The 24,074-nt window shown below is 35.2% G+C and overlaps 1 protein-coding gene across 1 annotated transcript in view; it reads right to left on the bottom strand.

Annotated features, from left to right (window-relative positions):
- Positions 1-841: 841 nt before the first annotated feature.
- The window catches only part of LOC124157535 (zinc finger protein 628-like), a 42,345-nt gene continuing 19,112 nt past the window's right edge, over positions 842-24,074 (bottom strand). The window contains exons 6-18 of the mRNA XM_046532350.1: positions 20,525-20,628; positions 17,739-17,910; positions 17,173-17,282; positions 16,875-17,068; positions 14,089-14,299; positions 12,733-12,888; positions 12,333-12,503; positions 9,830-9,971; positions 9,477-9,707; positions 8,269-8,423; positions 5,330-5,470; positions 3,743-3,853; positions 842-2,004 (exon numbers count right to left, since the gene is read on the bottom strand). Of these exons, the coding sequence (XP_046388306.1) occupies positions 1,822-2,004; positions 3,743-3,853; positions 5,330-5,470; positions 8,269-8,423; positions 9,477-9,707; positions 9,830-9,971; positions 12,333-12,503; positions 12,733-12,888; positions 14,089-14,299; positions 16,875-17,068; positions 17,173-17,282; positions 17,739-17,910; positions 20,525-20,628 (2,081 nt within the window). The 3' untranslated portion in view covers positions 842-1,821. The remainder of the gene's footprint in view (positions 2,005-3,742; positions 3,854-5,329; positions 5,471-8,268; positions 8,424-9,476; positions 9,708-9,829; positions 9,972-12,332; positions 12,504-12,732; positions 12,889-14,088; positions 14,300-16,874; positions 17,069-17,172; positions 17,283-17,738; positions 17,911-20,524; positions 20,629-24,074) is intronic.

The raw sequence follows: 24,074 nt of genomic DNA, 5'->3' as shown, positions 1-24,074 counted from the left end.
AGAGAGCCAAATACAGAGAGAGGAAATGGAAAAGGAGAGTGAAAAAAATGAGTAATAGGCTTTAACCATTACAGTTATTTCTCCATTATACATTAATATGTTTAAGCACCGCTACCTATAACAGAGTATTTTTTAACTGGTGGTACAAGGTTGAAAATGGTGAACCTTTAAAAAAAAGAGAAAATAAAGAAATTAGTTAATTTATTCTGTTGTACCCGAGGAAGGTCAAAATGAGTCTGATTCCGAAACTTGAATTGACTCTTAGTTGTTAGTTTCTGTGTAAAAATGTCTGGGAAATTATTCTACATGTATTCTCTGGTGTAAGACATTGTTGTGGAGGACCTACCAAATTCAAATTTCAGGTTAAGTGTTGTATGGTATTTGAAGTAGAGAATCAGCTGCTGAGATCATTTGTGCCATTAGGGAATGGTAGGGTGGAGAGAAACATGGCATCAGCGTTAGCCTGATCTTAACATAAAGCACCAATGGAACCAAGGCATGTCCCGTCCTACAAATGAGTCACTGTACTTGATGAGCCCTCCACAAAACACATAAGCAGAGATCACAAAGTCTCTGGAAATTCTGGGCTACCGTCATGATTCAAACCCAAACTCTCTGGGTGGGAAGCCACCACTCTTGCCCCCACACCAACGTGATCCCTCTTCAATAATATTCAGATTAATGGTAATTTGAAACAATAGAATTACTATTTGCTTATCCTTTAGTTTTCTGTGAAAAGCTATTCACCTCTTTCAATGACAGACTTGGGTCGAAGGGCATGACCTCAAAATTGTTTTATACTATGTATTATATCCAAACACAAACAAACTGCCAACAAGGATATATTCGGAAAAATATTTATTTCAACCAAGTAAGTTTCGATTGTAGAACATGCATCCACAATTTTCATTTACAGGGCACTTAAGAAAATTAAAGGTTTCTCTAAGTAAACTGTACAACTAACTTTACACCTTACAAACAATGTTGAGAACTATACAATCTATAGCTAAAGGTCAATTAAATAATTATGAGGGAAACAAAACTGAAAAAATACTCAACTTCTCACATAAAAGGCTTGGGCAATGTCTACTGAGACATTTGAATGTGTTCAATGTTAACATATACAAGGACAACACAATGATGAAAATGTTTGGTCCATGAGGAAATGATTAATAAGTCAAAAACATTTGATCATAAGTACAACACTCACACCTAGACATGTCATTTTAGGAGATATTCAACCTTGAAGTAAAATATCATTTGTAGTCAATTATGTTTTAGAGTACACACATTCTTACACTGCCAAATCAGGCAAACACCATACACATAAGACCTTCCCTCCAGTTCAAAACTCTTAGGTTAATCACTCTGGTACCAGTAAGTTGAACATAATAGCCATTATGTGCGCATATATCACAATTTTTATCTTGAAAAACATGAAAAGCTGTGAAACTAAATCAATTTATGGAGTTCAGAAATGACTAGGACAGATGAACAGCTCAATAATGTAGTAATAATTTACACATTTTCATTATTTTCACAAAGATGAAAAATTATTTCATAATTTTAACATTGCAACACCTGAGTGACAATACACATTTTAAACTGAAAGGCTTCTATGGACTCCGATTCACAAATGTTTGTTATAAAAATTACACCAGCATGTACAAGAGAGAGCCTTCTTTCTTCCCTGTGCTAATAAAACCTTCAATCTCAGTATCCATTGTAACAATACAATACGAAGAAATTAAATAGCAACAAATTACCTCCATAATCAAAGGAAATCATGGCATAGCACTGAAAAAGTTAATACATATGTCTCTACATAGGCTCCACTTTAACTACGCTCATTAATTTCTGACTGGTGTCAACTTCATTTGCACCTAAAACTGCTTCCACAGGAAGAACTCCTTCATTTTCATTGTCTTGTATGACATATTGCACAACTGGTCCACCTTCCTCAAGAACCATTTCTAATCGCTCACCCTCTTCTGTCACAAAAACCTATAAACATAAGCATAACATTAATTAGCAATAACATAGGCAAACAAATAAGTTGCTGGGTAAACTTTTCTCGGGATTCCCAGCGGGTTAATGTTTTTATAACAGCCAACGTTTCAAGTACCGTCTCGGTGATCATCAACAAAACTCAATTTTCTCGAAATTACAGTTAAAGAACTTCATTTATATAAATAGGCCACATGAGGAAATTAGACTGTTTAATATAGGTGCGATAAAAGAATTAACATCGTATTTTATTTTATTATTTTTTTTAATATATATTTTTATTTGACTAAATTTATTACAGCAATGGGACTTAGCAACCAAACATTAAATGAATCAATATTCAGCCCTGATGATGAGTACCGAGACGGTACTTGAAACGTTGGCCGTTATAAAAACATTAACCCGGTGGGAATCCCGAGAAAAGTTTACCCACATCATTCGCCGGGAAAGCATAAAATCATATTTCACAAATAAGTTGCTCTTCAATTTGCCCTGAAAATTTTCGGCAATTCTTTTGATATCATCAACTAAGCATTATTCGCATAAAGTAAGTGAGAAAACTGTAGGGAAGTTGTATGACAGATTTATTTGCATTTTAGTGGTACACAGAAGTCACACTTTTTCCAGGAAGGTTGCATGTTGCTAGCCTACATAACTCATACAGGCATACAAACATGATTATGTACAGTGGAACCCCGATCTATCGTACATTGATTGTTTTCCTGCATTCATCGTTCGCCGTTCCTGGTCCCAAATAAAGTAGAGAGTGAAGTGGGATGAAGCTGAGGATCAAGTGGGCGTCCCGCTGACCAAGGGCGCAGCTAGGAATTAAGGCTTGGGGGTGTTTAGGTGCAACTTACATCGGAGTGTGTGGGGTGTGATATACTCGCCAGGATAAGCAGTAGGTGCGAGATTAATAAATTGCGGAATTTTAAAGATAAATAGTTCAATATGGTGAGCTTTACGGCTTTCTGAGGGATATTTTATTCACCCTTACACCATTCTATTAGTAATATCAATCCAATTAAGTAAAATGGATTAAACTTAAAAATTTCTCTGAGCTCTGGGGGGGGGGTTTTAACCCTCAAAAGCCCCCCCTCGCTGCGCCACTGCCGCTGACAATCAACGCAAAATTGTTCACGCTTTACACATTGCCTCAATTATATTAAATACATATTTATTAGAAAGGAACATTTCAAATAATAAACTATTTTTGGCCTTTTTTATCCATGTCATAACCAATCACTGCGCCAACGTAAACGGTTGCTTTAGGCATGACATGCGCATTAGGATATTTGACAGAGATATTTATTGGTCGAATGAACAATGTGACCTAAGTGCTTCCACAAAGTTCGAGATTCCTGTAATTAGCTAAAATCTTATTTGAATTCTTTAATGAATATCATATTTACTCGCCAAAAATCATATGTTCCCTGGGACTTAGGCAACCTAGACAAACATTCCCACATTCATCGTTTATTTTGTCCATTCCCCTGAATAATGATAGACCGAGGTTCCACTGTAATTACTTAAATAAGAAATCATGAGTTTAAAAGAGGTTCATTCTTCGTATCCAAAACATTAAATGCAACCAAATATAACCACTGATTGCCAATTAATGGTTCATTTCATGGCTACACTAAATGAACCCCACAAAATTTGAAGGAATATTTGAACCCTTAAGTCTCATGCTAGCTGTAGCCTATTTAACAATTCAACCACAATTTGTACTTACTTGCTCAGCATCTCCATACACAATCTGTTGCTGCACAGGTTCTCCTGACTCATTGAGAAGAACATGCTCCCCTCCATCGGTGATGATTATCTGCTTCTGCCCCTCCGTGACCTGAGACAAAAAAATTACATTGAGACTCCCTCAAACACAGAGATTAGGTCCCTCAGTTGTAGTTTACAATTTGTATTCCACCAGAGAGAATTGCAATAATCTGCATTTAATGGAACATAAGCAAAAATACCACTCTGAAATTAAAATCAGCAGAATTGTGTCATTTTCCCATAACTATAATAATTATTTATTGAATTATAGATATATGAAACCATTACCATTAGAGTGCAGAGACGTGGTTTTAACAACAAATTTTATCACTACCTTAAAAAAAACTACACATTTCTTAATAACTTGATCAGATACTTTTCAGAATTTTAATTTATAGATGAAAAGTTCAAATATTTATAATAGAATTTAGGGCTTAAAAAATTAACTTTTCTAACTAAAACCAAATTTCTTTGATCAAATGATGATCATTATGAACAAATTATTTGAATATGGCATTATCCAAAAGTATATGTTCATGAGCATATCGGATTTACTGAAATTATGGTACAATGTGAAAGAAAGAAAAGCTATCTGGGCTAGGCATTTGCCAGCTTGATGGTTGGCAGAATCTGAACAAAAATTTGAAAATAATCTTAATCCATTTCAAGGTAAACTACAGCTTTCATTAGTAAAAGTGATGGGAAAATTGTATACATTCTCCATTGCTAGAGTATGCATTGTTATTAATTTTCGAACAAGAAATGACATGTTAGCCGAAAATCTCTGAGCTCATAAAAACATGTATCTAACCTCAGTAGCTGCAACCAACAAGTAAAAAATTAATAAAACTGACATTTTTTAATTTTTTCAAAGGCATGTATACCAACATTTAAAAAAATTGACAATTGGACTCTCCAAACTCACAATAAATTAAAAAATTTTATCCCTGCTATTTTCTGAACACACCTTGTAGGTACCTCCCCAGTGTTTCCTCATGGTATTGTAATTAGCAATAATGTTAACACTTCCCATGGCATTGATCGTATCATGAAATACCAACTGAGAATTTGTCGAAATGCCGCTTGTAAATAAAATGTCGTTTCCCAGTCAACATATGAAACATTACATCCTCAACGAATAATGTCTGCTCATACTTTGTTTCAGTTTGCAACCAATTTGACAAATACTTAACACAAAATGGAATTCAGGACAATGGAAAATATACTTCATGGAAGCAGTGAAGCTAAAATAAATCAGTAGTTTAATGAAATAGGAACCTGTGAGGAATGACAATTCTTTCCTTTTTCAGGAAGCAACCTCTCATCAAGAATTCCAAAAATTTTGACTGCATAATTCCATGAAGTTGCAGCCACTATATGTAGGATAAAAATTTATTTAAGTGCAAAGGAATACTACCAGAGTCCACAAGAGGTATTACAATGATAGGATCAACTAGTTTAGCTTTTCAGGACAATTTCATAACAAGTAAAAAAGATTACAACATAATAATCTGCAATAAGAAACTTCCAAGCTGATTCAAAATACCTGATAACCAGCAGATCGGATGGCATCAACAAGGGCACTCAAGTTACTGTGATTCACTAATGCCATATCTTCAGTTTCCTCAACAACTTCAGTCTCTACTTCTGTGGATGGTACGGCAGCTTCCTCCCCTTCCTCAAGCATCTATGAAAGAAATTATGATATGATTAAATCATTAAATAAAATTTAGTAATGAGACAAAATTCTTGATAGATTTTACAATTTGATTGAATTGATCGTTTTTATGGGACAATACATGTATCAAAAAACATTTCAGAATAAATCCACCATGAAGGAGAATTTTACAAAACCCTACCAAAGATATAATGAGCTGTTTAAACCCCTCTTCCCTCAATATTTTTTTATATTTTCAATCCTTGTAGAGATAAATGTACATTAACAGTGACATAAGATTTATTCTTGAAAATGGTTACCTATAAAATGCACCGCTTTCACAAAGACAATGACTACAAATCGAAAAAATTTAAAAACCTAAAATTTTCACAGAAGAAAAATATTTCATTGTCATAATTTCCATTGACTTAAACCTGTGATCTATTATTCCTGCAATGATCCATTCCTGGCATTTACTACAGTACACTCTCGATTATCCGGGCTAATGATGGGGAGAGATAGCACGAATAAGCAGGAAACACAGATAACCCAAACTTTTACTTTAATGTCTTGTAATGCTCATGATTTACATAAAAAAAAACATATATTATTATTTATGCAGTTATTCTGTTATTTTAGAGTGCTTCCCAGATTCACTGAGAGCTTTCTTTGCCAGTTTGTGATCTTTTTAGCGGTGATAACATGGTTGTACTCGTACTATTTAAGCCAAATGTAGGGCCTGCAGGGTGTTTCTAAGTCTCATAGGATTGGCGGCGTCGGAAACCGATTCTGTCCGAGTCAATCGGGAACCTATCCTACGCTCATCTTCCGTGCATTTCACAAATACTATCGGAAAGCGTTCCGCTTTTGGCATGACGTCAACAGTCATCCTAAACGCGGGAAATGAGAAAAGGTCACAATTTTCAAGAGACAAGTGAGCAGTGAAAATAACCTCCCACAAGGTTTGACACTTCACAAGGGAGGCGAAAGGTATACACGGGCATACATGAGTGCTAAATGATACATTGTCACATAATTGACGTTGTTGCGGGGTAAAATTATTTTATAATTGTCTGTCTGTAGCTTTTTTTAATGTAATACCGTTTGAGCAAATTACAGGACTGAAGGTAAATTTTGAACAAGTTTGTTTTTTCATTCTCGTGAGAGCATAGTTGATTGTTAAGTTCGTGTATCGTAAGAACTACACTACAGGTAGTGGCGAAATCAATCATTTTTTCCAACAACATATAGTTTACTTAGTCAATTGTTTAACGAAATTGTCATATTTGCATTCAGTATCTCATTTAAATATGAATATTGACCATCATAAATGATGTTATGGCCTTCATGATATGCCGTAAACATCTTACAAATTTTCCGTAAGAGTAGAGGTACGCTGGAAAGAAATACAGTGATTAAATTAGGTTGAATAGTGTCCATTATTATTAATGGCTTGAGTTATGTACGTTAAAATAATGCAAAATAATGTGGTTAGTTTGTTATCTATTTTTCACGTACTCGGTTATTTTTATAACATCATTTTATTTGGTACGAAAATGACAAACAGTTACTATTGTTGCACCTTTAAATGTATCTTCTAAATAATATTTCAGTGCGCGATAATTCAACAGAGAAAAAAGAAAGCTGCAATCGGGAATAGAACACGTAACTTTTGCTTCACGGCCTAGTGCCTTAACCTACTGCGCCACCGACGCTCCTACCTTGTCAACAGAAATTTGTGGATTATACATGACAAGATGGTGTGAGGGTGACTCTGTACAGTTATTACCGTAGCTATTCCGGTTATGCTTGAACTAATATTTCATATTAAAACCAATATTTAGGATGTACACTATGGAATCAACTGTATTAAGTACATAACCATGTCTAATTTTGATGTAACTACGATGCAGAGTCACACTCAATCATATCAAACTAGACAAATTGTTATACTTTCAAACCCACGGACACGTTTCCAATGCATTATGCTACCTACATATTTGTAAGTCATTACCCCATGAATTCCAACTTGTTTCACATTATTATTATTACTCATCCAAATAACATACAAACATTCCTGCATTCATTCATTTTCAGGGAAGGAAAACCGGGGTCAGGTTTCAAGGCATTTAAAGACTGTTTCACGTACCTGCTATTGCCTCGGAGGACTTCAAATTAAAACGATTTATCATCCATAAACTCCGCTAGCAATGAAATGGCTTTCAAAGTAGCATTTTACTGTCGTTTCGATCAGCAAAAAAGGGGCCTGGGTGACACAATAGTTGTTTTACACTGGTTTGAAAAATCGTCAATTGCCGGCAATGCATTACGATCCCCTGAGATACAAATGTTAGCCAACCTGCACGATAGGAGGGAATTTCAAAAGCCCGTACGAATTTTTTTTAACGTGAATAAAAGTCTTTGAATGCATGCCTACTATCTTTAAATATATTTTAAACTATAAAATTTATATGAATAAGGCATTCTAAGGCTATTTATGGGAAATTATATAGTGTAGAGGAAATTACATATCCAACACCTATGCTACCAGGAACGCATCCCTATCTTCCCAATGTTAAAACGCTCTCATATATAGCAAATTCGTACAGCACAAAGATCCCAAGGAATGCATGCCTTGCACTATACATGGGTGATAGGAATCGGAATTTTGCATTTTGTAACACTGAATGTATGTCACATTTGTTTACTCGTATAAAGGAAAATTTATAAGGGTCACACTACAAAGACTTCAGTAAATAGATATCAAAAATTGGGCCCAGTCAACGATATCATGCAATTTTAAGGGAATTTCAAAACAAATATCAAACCTGTAACTGCCTGGCATCAGAGAGTATTTCAATCGTTTGACCAGGCTGTTGCATCATCCGAGCTGCCTCTTCTTGGCTTAATACTTCGTAACCACCATTTGCACTTGGTCTCACAAACTGTATGCCTTCCTCACCAGCAAGGTCATCAAGCAACTCTGCAAAAGTGAGAACATTAGGCAATTGAAGGTACACAATGGCCAAAACAGAACAGTGTTTAACAGTAAAAATAAATTAAGGCTCAAATTATAGTGAAACTGGCAAGAAAATCCCCTGATTTTGAAGCAGCGACTTTGATAAGCATTGAATGACATTTCAAAACTGCCACTAAAATATCATTCCAAAGAGATATTGCAAAAAGAAGCCATATTTCGCTTCTTTTTGTAATCCCTTCAATCAATTCAGCAATTTCTCCTTTATAAATAAAACCGCCAAGAATATAGCTATAAAAACACAAAATAGACGGTAAATATATTTATACTTCTCTTAAGATTATTATTATGGGCTCACTTACATGAATCAGCCTTCAAAGATTGAGTTAATACAGTAGTTATATGTTAATGATAGTTAAGTAATGAATGAAAGTTAATACAATAACTGCCTGAGCTCCAACTCCAAGCAGCAGTAATTGCTGTAAACTTCACATAAATTGTATGAGCATTTTTTTATGTAGTTAAACTATTTAGCAATAAAACTATGAGATTTTTAGGACTCAGTATACCATTAAGTTCTGAGCAGCTACCAAGAATAATAAGGTCCATGGCTTGATTCTCTACAAGGAGATTTTGTTTCTTATGGCTAAACCTATTTCATAAACAAGGACCATATTATGTACAGCATTAGATGGTACTAAGATACTTAAGCTTAAGAATATTGGGAAATACATGGCAAAGCAATGAAAATCACCATTCCCGAGAAAAAATTTTAACCAAGACACAGGATATGCCCTCATTAATACTTGGAAACCAGTTCTCTGGAAAATTAAGGGAGAACTGCAATCAACCAATCAGGAGTGACCTGAGCTCAAACTAAGGGTATATAATTGGGGCAATCCTAGACCTGAAAGAGTACACCCTGAAGAAACTTCCAGAGTAAAGCATATATATGTTGGCAGGCATTGTCTCACCCAATGGAGAACCCATGAGGACATCATCAGCATAGTTAATACTTATGGAAACTAAATCAAGGGAAAAAAAGGCATCACTTATTACCTTGCTGTGATGTAGATGCTGTGTTCCCCTGGGAATGGACCATATTTACAGCAGCAGCTAGGAGATTTACAGCAGAAGGTCCAAGACCCTGAAGTTCCTCCTCTGGGATCAGGGTACCATCCTCTCTTACATACTGAACTCTTGGAGTACTATCAACCTCTTCACTCTCTACTTGTGTTTGACTATCTTCACCTTCAGCAACAGCCAAGATGGAGCCATCTTCCATAAGTTCTAATTTGAAAAAAAGTAATAATAACTTAAACAACAACAATGCAAGAACAAGAGTGCATGACCTTTAGAGGTAATGTACCCTTGCTTCCAATTTTGATCCTCAGGTGCCAATGAAAACTCACCACCTGTTTGCTCTTCATCAACTTCAACCTCTTCCTGCTGATGCCCTTCCTCTGGTTCAGTTTTAGTAACCTCTCCCAGATTACCCTCTTTCTCTTCACCTCCATTTGCCTCCTCCTCCTGCTCAGGTCCTGGAGGCTCCACCTTCAGGAGGAAAAATGCAGAGAATATAAATATAGGACAACCTTCTCGAGTGGATACTCAAAGAGCCCAAAAAAATTAAACTTAAAATTATCCAGGAAGGGGAATACACAACAGGCAGGTGGATTCGAACTCAAATTTTCAGATTTGGTAGATCATGGCTATAAATTCCATATGCTGAAGCGAGACGACGCACCTAGCATAAAATTTTAAGAAAAAAGCAATTAAAGATTGTAAAGTTGAAGTTACGGCATATAACCTGTACTGCGAATGGCTTAACTTTGTTTTGCGTGTCTCTATGAGGACTAACATTCTGAAACTTGCAAATAAAGAATTAACTGGATTGGTTAGGTTGTGTACTGGCCTTCCACATCCTAATCTTTGTTATGCATTTCATAACATTCCAAAATTCAATCCCTACATGTAATGTGGATTACAATGGTGGTACAGTACACCATCTGCTGGTCAGGCTAATCAGTGGTCCCCTTGGCACCATTCCTAGTCGGCTAATGAGTTTTTTTTGCTTTGCAAGGAGGGTCCTCTGTAAGGCAAGGTCTGTATAATACAACTGTACTATTTTATGTATATATAATGTGATATGAATGTATTGTATGATAAGGGCAGAGGCCCTTTATTGTAAACAAATTTTTTTTTTCTTTTCTTCTTTTTGATATGCTGTAATTCTGTAAATTTAATTTGATTCAATTTGACGAAACTATGCAAATGTTCTTGCCTAAAGTGAATAAAAATTATTATTATTATTATTATTATTATTAATGCCCACCAGCAGTAGGCAAATGACGATGCTGGATTTCTATCCACCCTTCATCCTCTGTTCCAAATCCCAAGCACATCTACTCCTGATTTAAATATTTTAAAAATTGCAGCAACGATGATAAGAAAACAATCTTTATAAATTTAAACAAAAAACTCCAGAAAAAATAAATAAAAAAGTTCTGGGGGCATGGTTTGAACTAGCCATAAATACTTTCGCAGTCGATCACCGTAACCACTGGGCTATTGCTGTCATATGGGTATCACCATTCAATAGAGGTTACATATACACCGTAACTTAATTTTTTTATGATCTTTAAAAGCTATTTTCATGAAATTTTATGAGAGCTGCATCGCCTCACTTGGCATATTGAATTTGTAGCCATGATCTACCAAATTGGAAAATTTGAACTCAATTGGCCACCGGTAGGTTTTGTATTCCCCTTGTACGCTGAGACTATATACTTATATTAACTGAAAATAAAAGATGTAACAGCATCACTATAAACATATATTAGCTACCTGACTTCTGACTTACATAATCCACTTTTCCAGTTTGGCATTATGAGATATCCAAAAGTGGTGGTGGTTAAAGCATAATCATGGCAAATATCCATTTTTCATGAGGGTCACACAACACTATACATATACCTACATATATGAATACAAGCATCAAATAATGCAGTACATCATGACTAGAATACATGAAACACAAACTTTCCCATGCACCACAATTACAGATTATTGGATATGATCTAACGCTTTGCAAACGTGAGTTTTAATAATTATTCCTAGACTGATTTTAAACACATTCATAAAAATTTTACACCTTAGATTATTACTGCATACGTTTATTATATTTACTGACCAATAATAGTCAACACAGACATTATATAATACAGAACTTGATTGCACTAATATGTATGCTTAAACTGCCCCATTTCACGGGAATTACTCACCCATAATGTGATCTCTAATTAACTTATCACTTGTATATTTTTCAGTACAAGAATTTTCCTAAAAAGCATGGATTTAGGACGATATGTTTTCATGACTCATGCATACTATGTCACCGGAGAAGGTATAATTTTCAATAACTATAATATGGTGGGCTTTAATCATGAAAGTCAGGAGGAAAAAGTCAAGTGGACAGTTTGAGGCGTGACTTGGTGAAATTGATTCATATAGAATCTAAAAACCTTTTAGATTTGTCATAGATAATTTTAATCCCAACCAGTTTTGTTGCTGTGCGGCATCATGAGGTGTCACGGGTCAGATTTCAAACAGCAATGAAACTGGTTGATATTAAAATTATTTATCTAAAATCTACAAGTTTTTTTTAGATTCAACAAAAAGTCAAGTTTTGAACATTAAATTTTCTAGGACACACAAAGTGGTATATTGTTCAAGACTTGATTTTTATTTAACCATAAGAATATATGGATGTAACTTACTTAAAGTAGCTAACCCACATGGAGTACTAAAGTGGTTTCTGGGAAGAGTATGGAAGTTATACAGAAAACTACCATGATTTTATGTCAGGAGAAGTAAATGAAACAGTCAAATGATTTTTTTCTAACTGATTGATACCTGAATGGTAAGTTGCCCATCAGGGCCAACCCTCTGGATCACAGTGGCCACCACAGGAACTTTGATTTGTACTGCTTTGATGGAATTTCCCTGAGGATTGTTGCCAAAGTTAGGAGATACAGTGATTTTCCCTGCTGATTTGAGATCCTCTGCTGTTGCTGGCACTAACATCTAGAAAATAATATGAAATTTAAACAAAAATAAGTACATCAAATCACAACATAGCATGTTAACCAGTATGTACAGAAAATGATCTTTAAATGAGATTAAAAATTATACCGGTAGTAAACTAAGAGGTGAGTAACAAGCACAATATGATTAGCAAAAATATAAACTCATATAGATTGAAGAAAACTAATGGATTTTTCTTAGGGTTTAAACTATGAGAATTCCACTGTACCTGCTTATTGTTCGGAGCTGGCATAACTTTGACTAGAACAGGGATACCTTTGGCTGGTTTCAACAATGCAAAAGGAGTTTGTCCATTTTGACGGGCTGTTCCCATTGCTTTTGTTTCAATTGGGTCAATGAGAACTCCAGCCGAGGACGAACAACTCTGTGAAAGAAGATATATGTCCTAATAATAATGAATAATCACATATGTTGCAAAAGTTAAACGTTATTTCACATTCAAGTCAAATTAAAACATGACAATTAACGAAAAATAAATACATAAATACATTGTTTCAACATTGTCTAAAATAAAACATCTTTAATACCAAGGCATCATAACTGACGCTTCTTTGGATTAAGTCTCCTATGTTCTTGGATTGCAGGAAAGTGATTACGAGTCATGTCAATTGCCACCTCAAACATTCCAAACCTTACCAATCCAACTATCCAATCACCTCTATTTCATTTCAAGACTGAAATACCAACCTCATAAGAAATACATGACTGAAGCAGCAAAAACTGATCAACCCATAAAAAATGTTTGGCACTTTTTTTTGTCAAAAGTAACATTAATTTCAAATTTGTTCTTACAAAGATTTAAAAATTATTTATTACTGGTTGATATATTTTTCAGCAGATTTTATTCCATAAGAATATACAAAAATGAAAATTATGGTTTCCACAAAGTGTCATTCTACCTCAATTCAAAAAATAATTGACCCAATAGGAGCTCACAAGAGGAGTGTCTGAAATTTGGATCTCGGAATTCAATCAAACTTGGTAGTGTTGAAGTTTCAGCACTCCGCAGAGCAGGCAAGGAAAAATATAACCAGGAAGCTACATAAATTTTTCACCCATAACAATCAATAATTCTCTTGATTAGAGAATTAAAAACCAAAATTTAGTTACAAGATGCTTCTCGGGAGCTTCTTATTACAGATGGCTTAAGTTACTGCCAGCTGAAAAGATGGTTGACAACCCCTAACTCCGGAAGAAGAGATCGCTTTCCCTCCGCAGCTTGTCCTCTCTGGATTTCTCTGGATTACAAAAAATTTAATGGATCTTGGGAGATTACATTACCCATGCAACAATAGGTCTAGCAGGGATATTTTTCATGAGATCCAAAGCATGAAAAGAATTAAGAAATCTGGAAGTCTGTAAAAATAATCCATATTCTTCCTGAACCATATTATTACTGAAATCTAAATGACTTGCCAAAACATTCATGAAATCCATGAATCATAAACATAAAAAAAAACTAATAAAGAGAAGGATGCTATCACATTACAATTTAGCACAGTTGAATTTTTTACAAGATAAGGAATAAATAATGAAGAAGTCACACAATTCATAAGGAACATACCTTTTCAGGATAGATACCATCCTGCTCAAACATTTTCGACACTTTGACCCTTTGCAGATGAGAAGCAGCAGAAGTATGAGGTGCATTTGGACTACTTGGGACTGAAGTGATATTTGTTGTCGCATTAGTGGCTAAATTTCCTTTAACAATTTCCCTCACATCAGCTAATGTTCTATCACCATTGGGTAAATGAATTATTCTGAGATTTTTCCTAAAGAAAAACAATGCAATAGAAAACATAAGTATTAACTGGATTAATAATTATGAACAACATTTCAAAAATTTTGTACTCAAAAAACAAAAACATATAACTTCCATACACAATACCTCCCAATATAAACAGCCAATAGGAGAAGCCAAGTTAGAGAACCAAAGAGCATGGGTAATAATCAATGTCATAGTGATTGGGAGGTACATTGAGTTACATTTTTAGAACACTTTCAGTTCATTTGCTGGCAACTTTTCTACCACTCACTTAGTACAACTGCTCTAATTTTCATTGGTGTATTTGAGTATAAAATAAATAGTACTACTACAGAGTTTTTGGAGACCAGCAGGGTTATTCCACTAATCATATGGCTTTGAGTGATTCTATCTGAGCGAAAGACCATAAGTCGGGTGGTAGCTATGGCCTAAAGGCCGTAATACAATGGCTGGCCTGGGAGGCGGTCATAACACGGGCCATACGAAATAACATCGCTCGCCTAAGGAGTTATGAAAGAAATTTGCGAAGTTTCATCGATTGTATAGCGATTGTCTCAAGAAATATATTAATATTGCAGAGGAGCACGTACGGATTCAACGGGCATTGGTTAGATATATGAAAGAAAGACGTCGATTTCATAAGGAGGATACGTGTAAGTAATCTGTTCTCATACGATGATGATATTTTCATTAAATAATTACGTGCGTCAAATGAAGTTGTTACTTACTTTTTAAGTAGATACAGTGGATGAACTAAAAGTTCGCTTGTCGTTAAAAAGTTAGAAATACTTTTTAAATGGATGCTCTGTTGAAGTGAACGGAGGAATGGGCTTTTATTTGCTTTCTGTGCGCCACATTTGCTAGCAGATTTCTCACTTATTTGTTTCAAAAAGCTGTAGGTAACTTGAAATACCTGCTATGAAATGTTTTATATTTTAAGATTCTCGTTGCATTAAAGTTCATGAGGGAGGATATCTAAGAAACATAGGGCAAGACATTTTTTTGGCAGTAAGGCAATCTTCAGTAAGTCGATGCGTAAAGGACAAATGTCATCCACAAATCAAGGAAAGAATGATAGTTTCATATTGATGTTATAATTTCATACAGCTACCTAAACATAAGCCTCTGATAATGAAATTAATGAAACTTAAAGCTTCAATTTCATCTTTAGATTTCGTGCATTGTCTGGATTTCTAAGGCTTTTGGTGGCAAATGATTGCAGCCATGAGACAATAGTTACACCATTGGAAGGAGAGGAAGGGGGTTAGAACTACAATAGGATGTCATGTTATAACTCTATCCATTAGATGTACAATTCACGAATATTATAATACTGTATGGTACAAATCGTTCACAAATTTCTTCTGCTTCTTCTCGTCCGTAATTTGAGTTCTTCACTTTATTTAAAGATCTCCAGCTTCTGCCGCCAGATCAGTGTTTACACAAAATCCAAATTTATCCTTTAATAAGAGTCCATTTCGGTTAAGGAACATAGAATTAATTTTTATCCACGTTGGAACAAACTTCCTTCTCAAAAAATGACTAGTGTTAAAAAAAAGTGAACCCAACATATAGTACCAATTATAATTCTCATACTCGCCTTCAGAAAGGGCAAAAGACTTTTGGCCGGGCCATACGATATGGCCCCTCGAGAGTGGAATCGGTATAGGCCCTATATCTGGTCAGGCCATAAGAAACTTACGGCCAGCCATACATATGGCCACGTTTAGCAGAATAGCCCTGCAGAAACATATGAGAATGATTCCTCACAACTTGAAATATTAAACATCCTTCAAAAATTAAACAGTTGTAATTAGATTATCATATCAATTTCCTTAGCAGTAAGTTTAATTCAAGCCGCTATATTCTTAGACTGCTTAGAAAGACAGTAACACAGGAAATTTTACCAAATTTGTATTTTAGCAATTTTTACCCATGTTTAATACAGTATGATCTTTTAAGGATCTACCTGCCACTTGTCTTTAAAAATAATCAGAATTCAGAAAAGAGCTGTAAGAATCATTGCTCAAAAGCCTAATAGATCCCCCAGTAAGCCAATCTTCAAGAATCTGAATCTTCTTCTGATTCCATGTATATATCTATTTTTTACCATTATGTATGTAAAGAGCAACATTGTCAATTATGAAGTGAATAGTGCATTCCACCATCATCACACAAGGACAAAAATGATATTCATCACAATTGTGTACACACAAGAGCTACCAAAATGGATTATATTGTACAATAATTTGCCATCATGTATAAAAAAGCATCAATACTTTTAAGTCTGATCTGAAAAAGTACTTAAAAAATAAGATGTTCTATTTGATTGATTGTATATAAAATGTGAATTTATGTGTTAGAATACGACATGCCTTATACCTAAGCATATAAATTTATCATATCTTCGGCCAAATAAAGATTTATTGTTATTATTATAATTAAAGGTGATACATAGCAAAATAGAGATTTCATAATCAGTTAATTTGTAAATTTTAATAAGCCAGAACAACCATAATTTAAGTTATGGCAGAGAACTATTTCCTTCCAAACAAAGAAAATTTGAGTAAAAGACAACTTACTCATCTCTTCTCCTCTGTTTGCGATTAACAATTTCCCTAAATGTAAGAGGATCATACTCTTGTCGCCTTTCTCCTCCGGCTCGGTATTTTATTCCATGCTTGTATTCCTCATGAGTTCGGAGTGCAAATCGCCTAGGAAATTCCTTGTGGCAGATATTACATTCATACACAGACTTATCTGCATGAGCATGAGCCTAAAATAATATAAATGATCCGGTTTAATTACTTGTTTCAATTCCAACAAGTCTAAGACACTACTTTGATATAATCACATGAAACAAATGCACTAAACACTAACCTGAACCTTATGACACATGAGATTTGACATTTGATTGAAGCCTTTACCACAGAGTTCACATTTATATGGCCTTTCATTCGTGTGAGTAAACACATGATTCCTCAAATTTCCTAGAATAAAAAAAAAATGCTGAGGCATAAAAACACACCAGTACATGACATATGGCTAAAGAGATTAATTTAAAAAACCAGGATGATAGTTAATAATTATATGCTTTGTATCGTTCCAGACACAAAACTCTGAACTCTTAGGAGCCGAAAATTTTCCCAATTTGATACCAAATTGATAATACCACTCTGAACCACACTCTCACCTCCGAGAACAATAATCCCTCTGCATTAGGAGGGAGGGCTTTTTCTTCGGAGCAGTTGAAAAGGAGCACATCGAGGATGGGAATTTGACCCCCATAGTGATTTTTATGATGGGGTAGGCTAACTCTTTTTTAATGCTCCCATTACAAGCATGTCCCAAGATGCAACAACCAGCTGGGGTCAATAGGGTATAAAAAGTACCATCCACATGCAATTGCAAGACTAAAGAATTGAATAAAAAATTTGGTGGCATACCTTTTTGATGAAAACCTTTTCCACACATCTGGCATTTGTGAGGTTTATTTTCCGAATGTGTCTTGCGATGAGAAATTAAAGTTGAAACTCTATTAAATGTCTTCTTGCAGAATTCACAGACATATGGTCGGGCATCACTGTGAATAGCTCGATGCTGAGATAAAGTACTCATCTGCAAAATTGTCAGACATTATAAGCAGATAATAAATAATTTGTAAATAAATTAATAAAATTATAAGAGGCTACTAAGTAGGGATGTGCGAGTATTCAAAAATAAGAGTCGAGTTGAGTAGTTGGTGCTTGACTTGAGTGTTGCGAGCAGCATTACGAATGCTGAGTCAATTCGAGTAGATCCGGTTACAGAGCTGTCGAGGCCAGTAAATTTAGAAAACTGCTGACAAGAGATGCTATCATGAAATTCATTCAATAATACTGTTCTTAAAGTCAATAAGTTGTTCTAATGTCTTGGCCTGGGAGTTTCAGCTAGCTGTCAACGCAACAGTCAACAACTATAGTAGCCGACTGTCTTCCAACCCGGCGTATTCAGTGTGACTGCTGCTTCATTCATTCATACTTTCTCATGCGATACTTTTATATCCTACTTTCTTTACTCAAATGCCGAGAGAATACGTAAAAATTGTTAAGATTTCCATGAAAAAAAATTAACTTATAGGTTTTAGTGGACAATGCCAGTTTTTCCCACTGTTTCAAGTCATAATTGGTGCCGCATTATAGCATATTTAAGTACCACGTACATGCAATGTTAATTTTCATTTATTCCTTCGCTGCATTTAGCATTCTTCTTGATCTTACAAATAATAGAGTTGCTAAGGTAAATTAAAGGGAGTGGGAAATAAAGAAAAAAAAATATATTTTTTGGTCTACAAAGCTTAAGCTAAGTTCTATAGTTCGTTTACTGTGTCTATTTGCATTCCATGAAGATTCAAGATCCATTAAAATTGTTGATATAATTTTTAATAAAAATTCCCTAGATTCTCAAATATTGCAATTTTGGCATGAAAGTGCTAGTCCAGCCACAAAAGTGTGTTGCGAAAGATAATTTTCTGCAGTCAGTAGTACTGTAACATGTAGATGACAAAACCTACGGCCAGAGAATGTAGAAAAATTGTTTTTTCTGTATGAGAATTTGAAAGGATCAAATATTAAATGATTCATTTACATACATTATCTTTATTACAATACAAATAAATTCAGAAGTAAGGAAAGAAAGGTATAGGAACTTATAACGGAAAAAGGACAAGGACATCGGTGCTGTGGTAGATGGAAAAAAGCCAGAAATCAGAGGGTAAAAATGCAGCCTGACTGGGACTCGAACCCAGAACCTCCTGGTTGCTGGCCAGGTGCTCTACCAGTTGCATTACCAGGATGCTTAGATTTACCATGATTTCATTGTGTAAATGCCTTTACTGAGGGTTCTTCCAAGCAGTTTGGATACACATATGTATTAATTAAATTGGCAACATATCACTAGAGGTCTATTCATTACAATATTGCCAATGGAACTGTTTAAGACACATTAATTTTCATTCACCTCCTAATTCGGACGCATTAATGTCAACATTCCTCATTATCTTTTCTTTATAACACCAGTCTAAACATTCAGAATAGAAAATTTACTAGGGGATTGAAAAAATGATAACATTTTGGAGCATGCATAGTTATACTGCCTGATCCAGAAATTACCATACTCAATTCGACTCAATACTCACAGGTAGTTTTCAACTCAACTCGATACTTGATTCGAGATCCAAAAGTACTACTCACACATCCCTACTAATAAGCCGTGAGGATGAGAAAAATTTTATATTTAAATATTATTTTCATTAACATATGGACATTAAATACATTCTATACAACGATATATCAAGAAAGATTAATATTTCACGGTAGCCAGTCAAAATTACACAGAAATTCACTGAGTTTCCAAAATTAATTCAAAAGTTTAGAATTATAAATATTTTTCAGAATACGTAACTATGACATGGATAAAATAGACTCTCGTTATTATGAGGTTCACCGCACTGAAAAAGCTGATGTTCATAATAACGAAGTTCATATGAACATTTATTTTAGGAATCGTGGAAAAAAAACAGTGCTTAATATATGTGACTAATTCTATCTAATTGTCTGCAGAGATGAATCTATGCGGTAGTAACCCCAAAAACCTCCAAGCTGAATCCTCACCACACCGTAAAAGCCTACGCAACAGAATACATGGATTGCAAAGGACCTTCAATGTATTAAGCAAGTTTTAGTTACTTTTATTTTGACTAATAACATGTGATGTCTGGCATTCTACGATATATTCATTTATACATTTCATCTGCATTCTTTTCACTACATCATTTTGCAATATGTACTATCTTATGGTTGATTATGACCACTAGCAAATTTTGTAGCAATAAATTTCTTTCTGGTTCTTAATCGATTGTTATTTTCAATGCTTAACTTTCAGAAGCAAATTTCCTCAGGGTATTACGAAAACTGATTAAAATGACACATCAGATTCCTGCCTACCCACCAAGCGATTGGATCCTCCAAAATCACTCTACTCAAACCATACAATTTAAATTAAGCTCAAGATTTAAAATAGGGCTAGTGCATATTATTTTGGTACCAATTCTTTTATACTTTGGTTTTTATTCCAGTTCTGATCACAAGATCCAGTAAAACTAAAAACCGAAGAACTAAACCAACTAATCCCCAATATTTTCATATTCATAAAAATTCAAACTAATCTAAGACACACAACCGGATGAACTCACCTGTCTGAATGCCTTCCCACAAGTTTCACATTTAAAATTCCTTTCATCAGTATGTGTAGGAAGATGACGCATCAAAGTATACTGATGGCGAAACTCCTTGGCACCTAAAATAATAACAATAAAATAGATTTGAAAAATAATCACAACACAAGATATATTATACATCCCATGTATATTAAACATCTATATACTTAAAAAAAAGTCTTGTAACTTATGGGTTAAGAAAAAGTAATCTGACTTTGAGTATTGCTAAACAACTGCTACATAAGACATACAGTAAACTCCCGATTATATGAGCACAGATTATCTGTGTAGGGATTTTCTGCTCATGAGATTCATCCTCCTTCAACATTTTCCACAAACTTTGCAAAAAATAAGATTGGATACAAAAACATCTGGATTATCATGAATAAATCCGAGGATACACAGGGCTCATTATTTCTCTTAGAATTCCTTACATAAAATGTAATTATTTTCTTTGCTTGCTGATGAGGAATGAGTCAAAGTTACTTGGACGTGTGCTATAGTATTACAGAAGACAATGAGTGGCAGAAAAAAACTACTGATTAACTTTAGAATATTTCTTCAATGGATTAACAATCGTAAATTAAGGAAATATTATCTACAATCTTAAAATGTATACAGTACACTCCCGATTATCCGGGCTATGATAGGGAGAGGTGGCACGAATAATCGAAAAACATGGATAATCCGAACTTTACTTTCATTTCTTGTAATTTTCTTAAGATACGTAAATCAAATAATCTATTATTACTTACGCAGAATGTCTATTATTTTAGATTTCTTTCCGAAATCATTAACAGCTTTCTCTTCCTGACCACCATCTTTTTCATGGTAGTAACGTGATTGTACTCGTAATCCTACTGCTACATGTAATACCTGGTTTCCAGAAACAACGCACCCTTGGTTGCGAGGTCACGGATTCAGAAAAGTAGTTTGCATAAATGCTTCGAAACCACTGAGCGATCCCGGACCCTACACTGACAGGCACCATGCCGAGTAATCGTGCCTCGCACGAGTTGCCTGGGATGCAACTGCTGCGTGACGCAGAACCATATTCACTGAGCCTGATACCTCACCGCAATACTTTGAAAAGAGGAGGACGGAATTGCCGTGAAGGCAACGGGCACGCAATCATGCCATCGCGCTGTAGCGGTTATAGGAAACAGGGACTTAAGGCAAGCTGTCTACGTAGGCGAGTGCCTGGCAATGACTCACGTTATCTCTACTTCCACCTCCCCCACTGCTTTCACTTCTTTCCATTCCTCTCCAGTTTGGCCTTAACTGGTAACGGCGTAAACATGCCTGAGTGGGACAAAATCTCTGGTTCCCTTAGGCCATATTCAACCCCATGCGAGCCAACGGCAATAATTGCGCATTTGCGATATGAAATACACAGTTAAAGATCACAGATAACATTTCTCTTAATTTATGATTGGTTTACCATAGAAGAATCTTCTTAAATTAATCAAGAGTTTTTTCCTGCCACTCATCATTGTCTATAATGCTATCGAATGCATCGAATTAAACTTGAAACATTACTTTTCAGCTGGTATATAAAGCAATTCCGCTTTAAGAAGGGGATTCTGATGGAAATAATTAGCCCGGTGTAGCACTGCATTTAAAAAAAATGCTAATTTCTTTGTGCTTTAGCGTCAGATTTTTAAAAATAAAGATCGTAGGAAACTTTGAAGGACCACAAACTCATGCATAGCTAATCTGCAACCCGGATAAACTGCAGCCAGAAAATCGGGAGTCTGCTGTATTTCATATCAAAATATGCAATTATTCCTGCTGCTCCTCATGTGGTTGAATAGTCTCAGGGAATCTGAGATTTTTGTTGTGCTCATGCACAAATGGCCCTTTGATTTCAATTGTAATCCAGCTTTCGCATATAAGTGATTACTTTTTGCTGAATCACAAGCGTACACTCACAAGGAGACTTTGCCTAACCGATGTCAAGAAAGAAGATGAAACCTTTTTTATTTGAAAGTAGACACTTAGATAGGAATACAGTTGAAGGGTTTTGTCCAAATACGCCCGGGTTTGAGAGAAAAAAGCATTTAAAAATTGAAAAATATGGTCACGTTGAATTTAATATTAAAAATTTCGCTTATTGTTGAAAAGCGATTTGGCCGAGTGGTAGCGTACCGCACTGCTGAAGTGAAAGTCCAGGGTTTGAGACTCGGTGAGAGTAAATTTTTTCCAGTCTGCCACCTCCTCCATTTTTTGTAATCCGTTCCATCCTCTTCTAATTTGTTCATTTAGGACGTTTTACATTTTTTTATTTGACTGTTGTTTGAGAATAAGCCCTAAACTGATATTTTTGTCGCTAGCTAACCCTTACTTCGAAATATTCTTTCCGTGCCAAGATTCATGAAAGCAGGAGTGGTAAAACTGTGGTACTGGCTTCGAAGTGAAGGGAAATCATTTCCAAAGCAAAAGATTTTAAACATATTGTCTCCGGAGAGTTTCCCCGGTTACATACGGGAGAAAGATATAAAATCAGGGGGAACGAACTCGACAAGCTTGAAATGATCTACAGATGGGTATAATCATAATCATAATTTATTCAACATTAAACATAATACAATGTAATAGTCTTCGTCAAAGAAAAACTAAATCTAGAATATACAATTTAGAGTATTGCTCTCCAGAAATTCATTGAGTGAATAAAAAGCTTGAGTCACTATCCACGAGTGAAGAACACCTTTAAACTTTCTTAAAGTACAATTTCTTGCCTCTTGAGGTAAGTGGTTGAACATGCAAAGTTTAACATGGTCAAAAGAATTTTTTGTAGTTGACAGCCTACAGTGGGGCTGTAACAGATTATGTTTGAGCCTTGTGTTGTAATGGTGGACATCAGCACCAGTTTTATGGCTGTCAATATTCACTTTCACATTTATTAAACATTTAAATATATATAGACCGTACAATGTCATAATCCCTTGCTGCCTGAATAGTGGTTTGCAGTGTTCCCTTACGTTAGAATTGGTAATAATCCTAATGGCTCTTTTCTGTAGAATGAATAACTCTTTAGATGAGGAAGAATGGCCCCAAACCTCAATGCCATAGGAGAGGTGGCAGTGAAAAATGGCAAAGTAAACTGCTCGAAGATGTTCGGCAGGAATGAGTGTTTTCAGTTTTCTAAGGAGGAATATGGCTTTTGATAACTTAGCAGTTGTAGAGGATGTATGACAATCCCATGTTAGTCTGCAATCAAGGTCAAAGCCCAGTAGCTTTAAATTTCTAGTGTGGTACAGAGTAGGGCTTAAGGAGAACACCATTTGTTGGGTTTTATTTGTGTTAAGGGCAAGCCTGTTTGCTGAGAACCATTCTTCGGCCACTGAAAGGATAACATCCGAAGGATAGGTGGGGTCATTTAGATCATGTATGAGAGTAGTGTCGTCAGCATATAAGACTGACGTGCAAGGAAGATGGTGTGGGAGATCATTAATCAAAATTAAAAATAAAAGAGGACCGAGGACTGATCCTTGTGGTACACCATGTGTTACGTAAATAGGGGCAG

This window comes from Ischnura elegans, chromosome 4 (genome assembly GCF_921293095.1).
Source record: "Ischnura elegans chromosome 4, ioIscEleg1.1, whole genome shotgun sequence".
In the NCBI taxonomy this organism is placed as follows: Eukaryota; Metazoa; Arthropoda; class Insecta; order Odonata; family Coenagrionidae; genus Ischnura; species Ischnura elegans.
The sequence above is the reverse complement of the archived record's forward strand: the minus strand, read 5'-3'. Positions and strand labels throughout refer to the sequence as shown.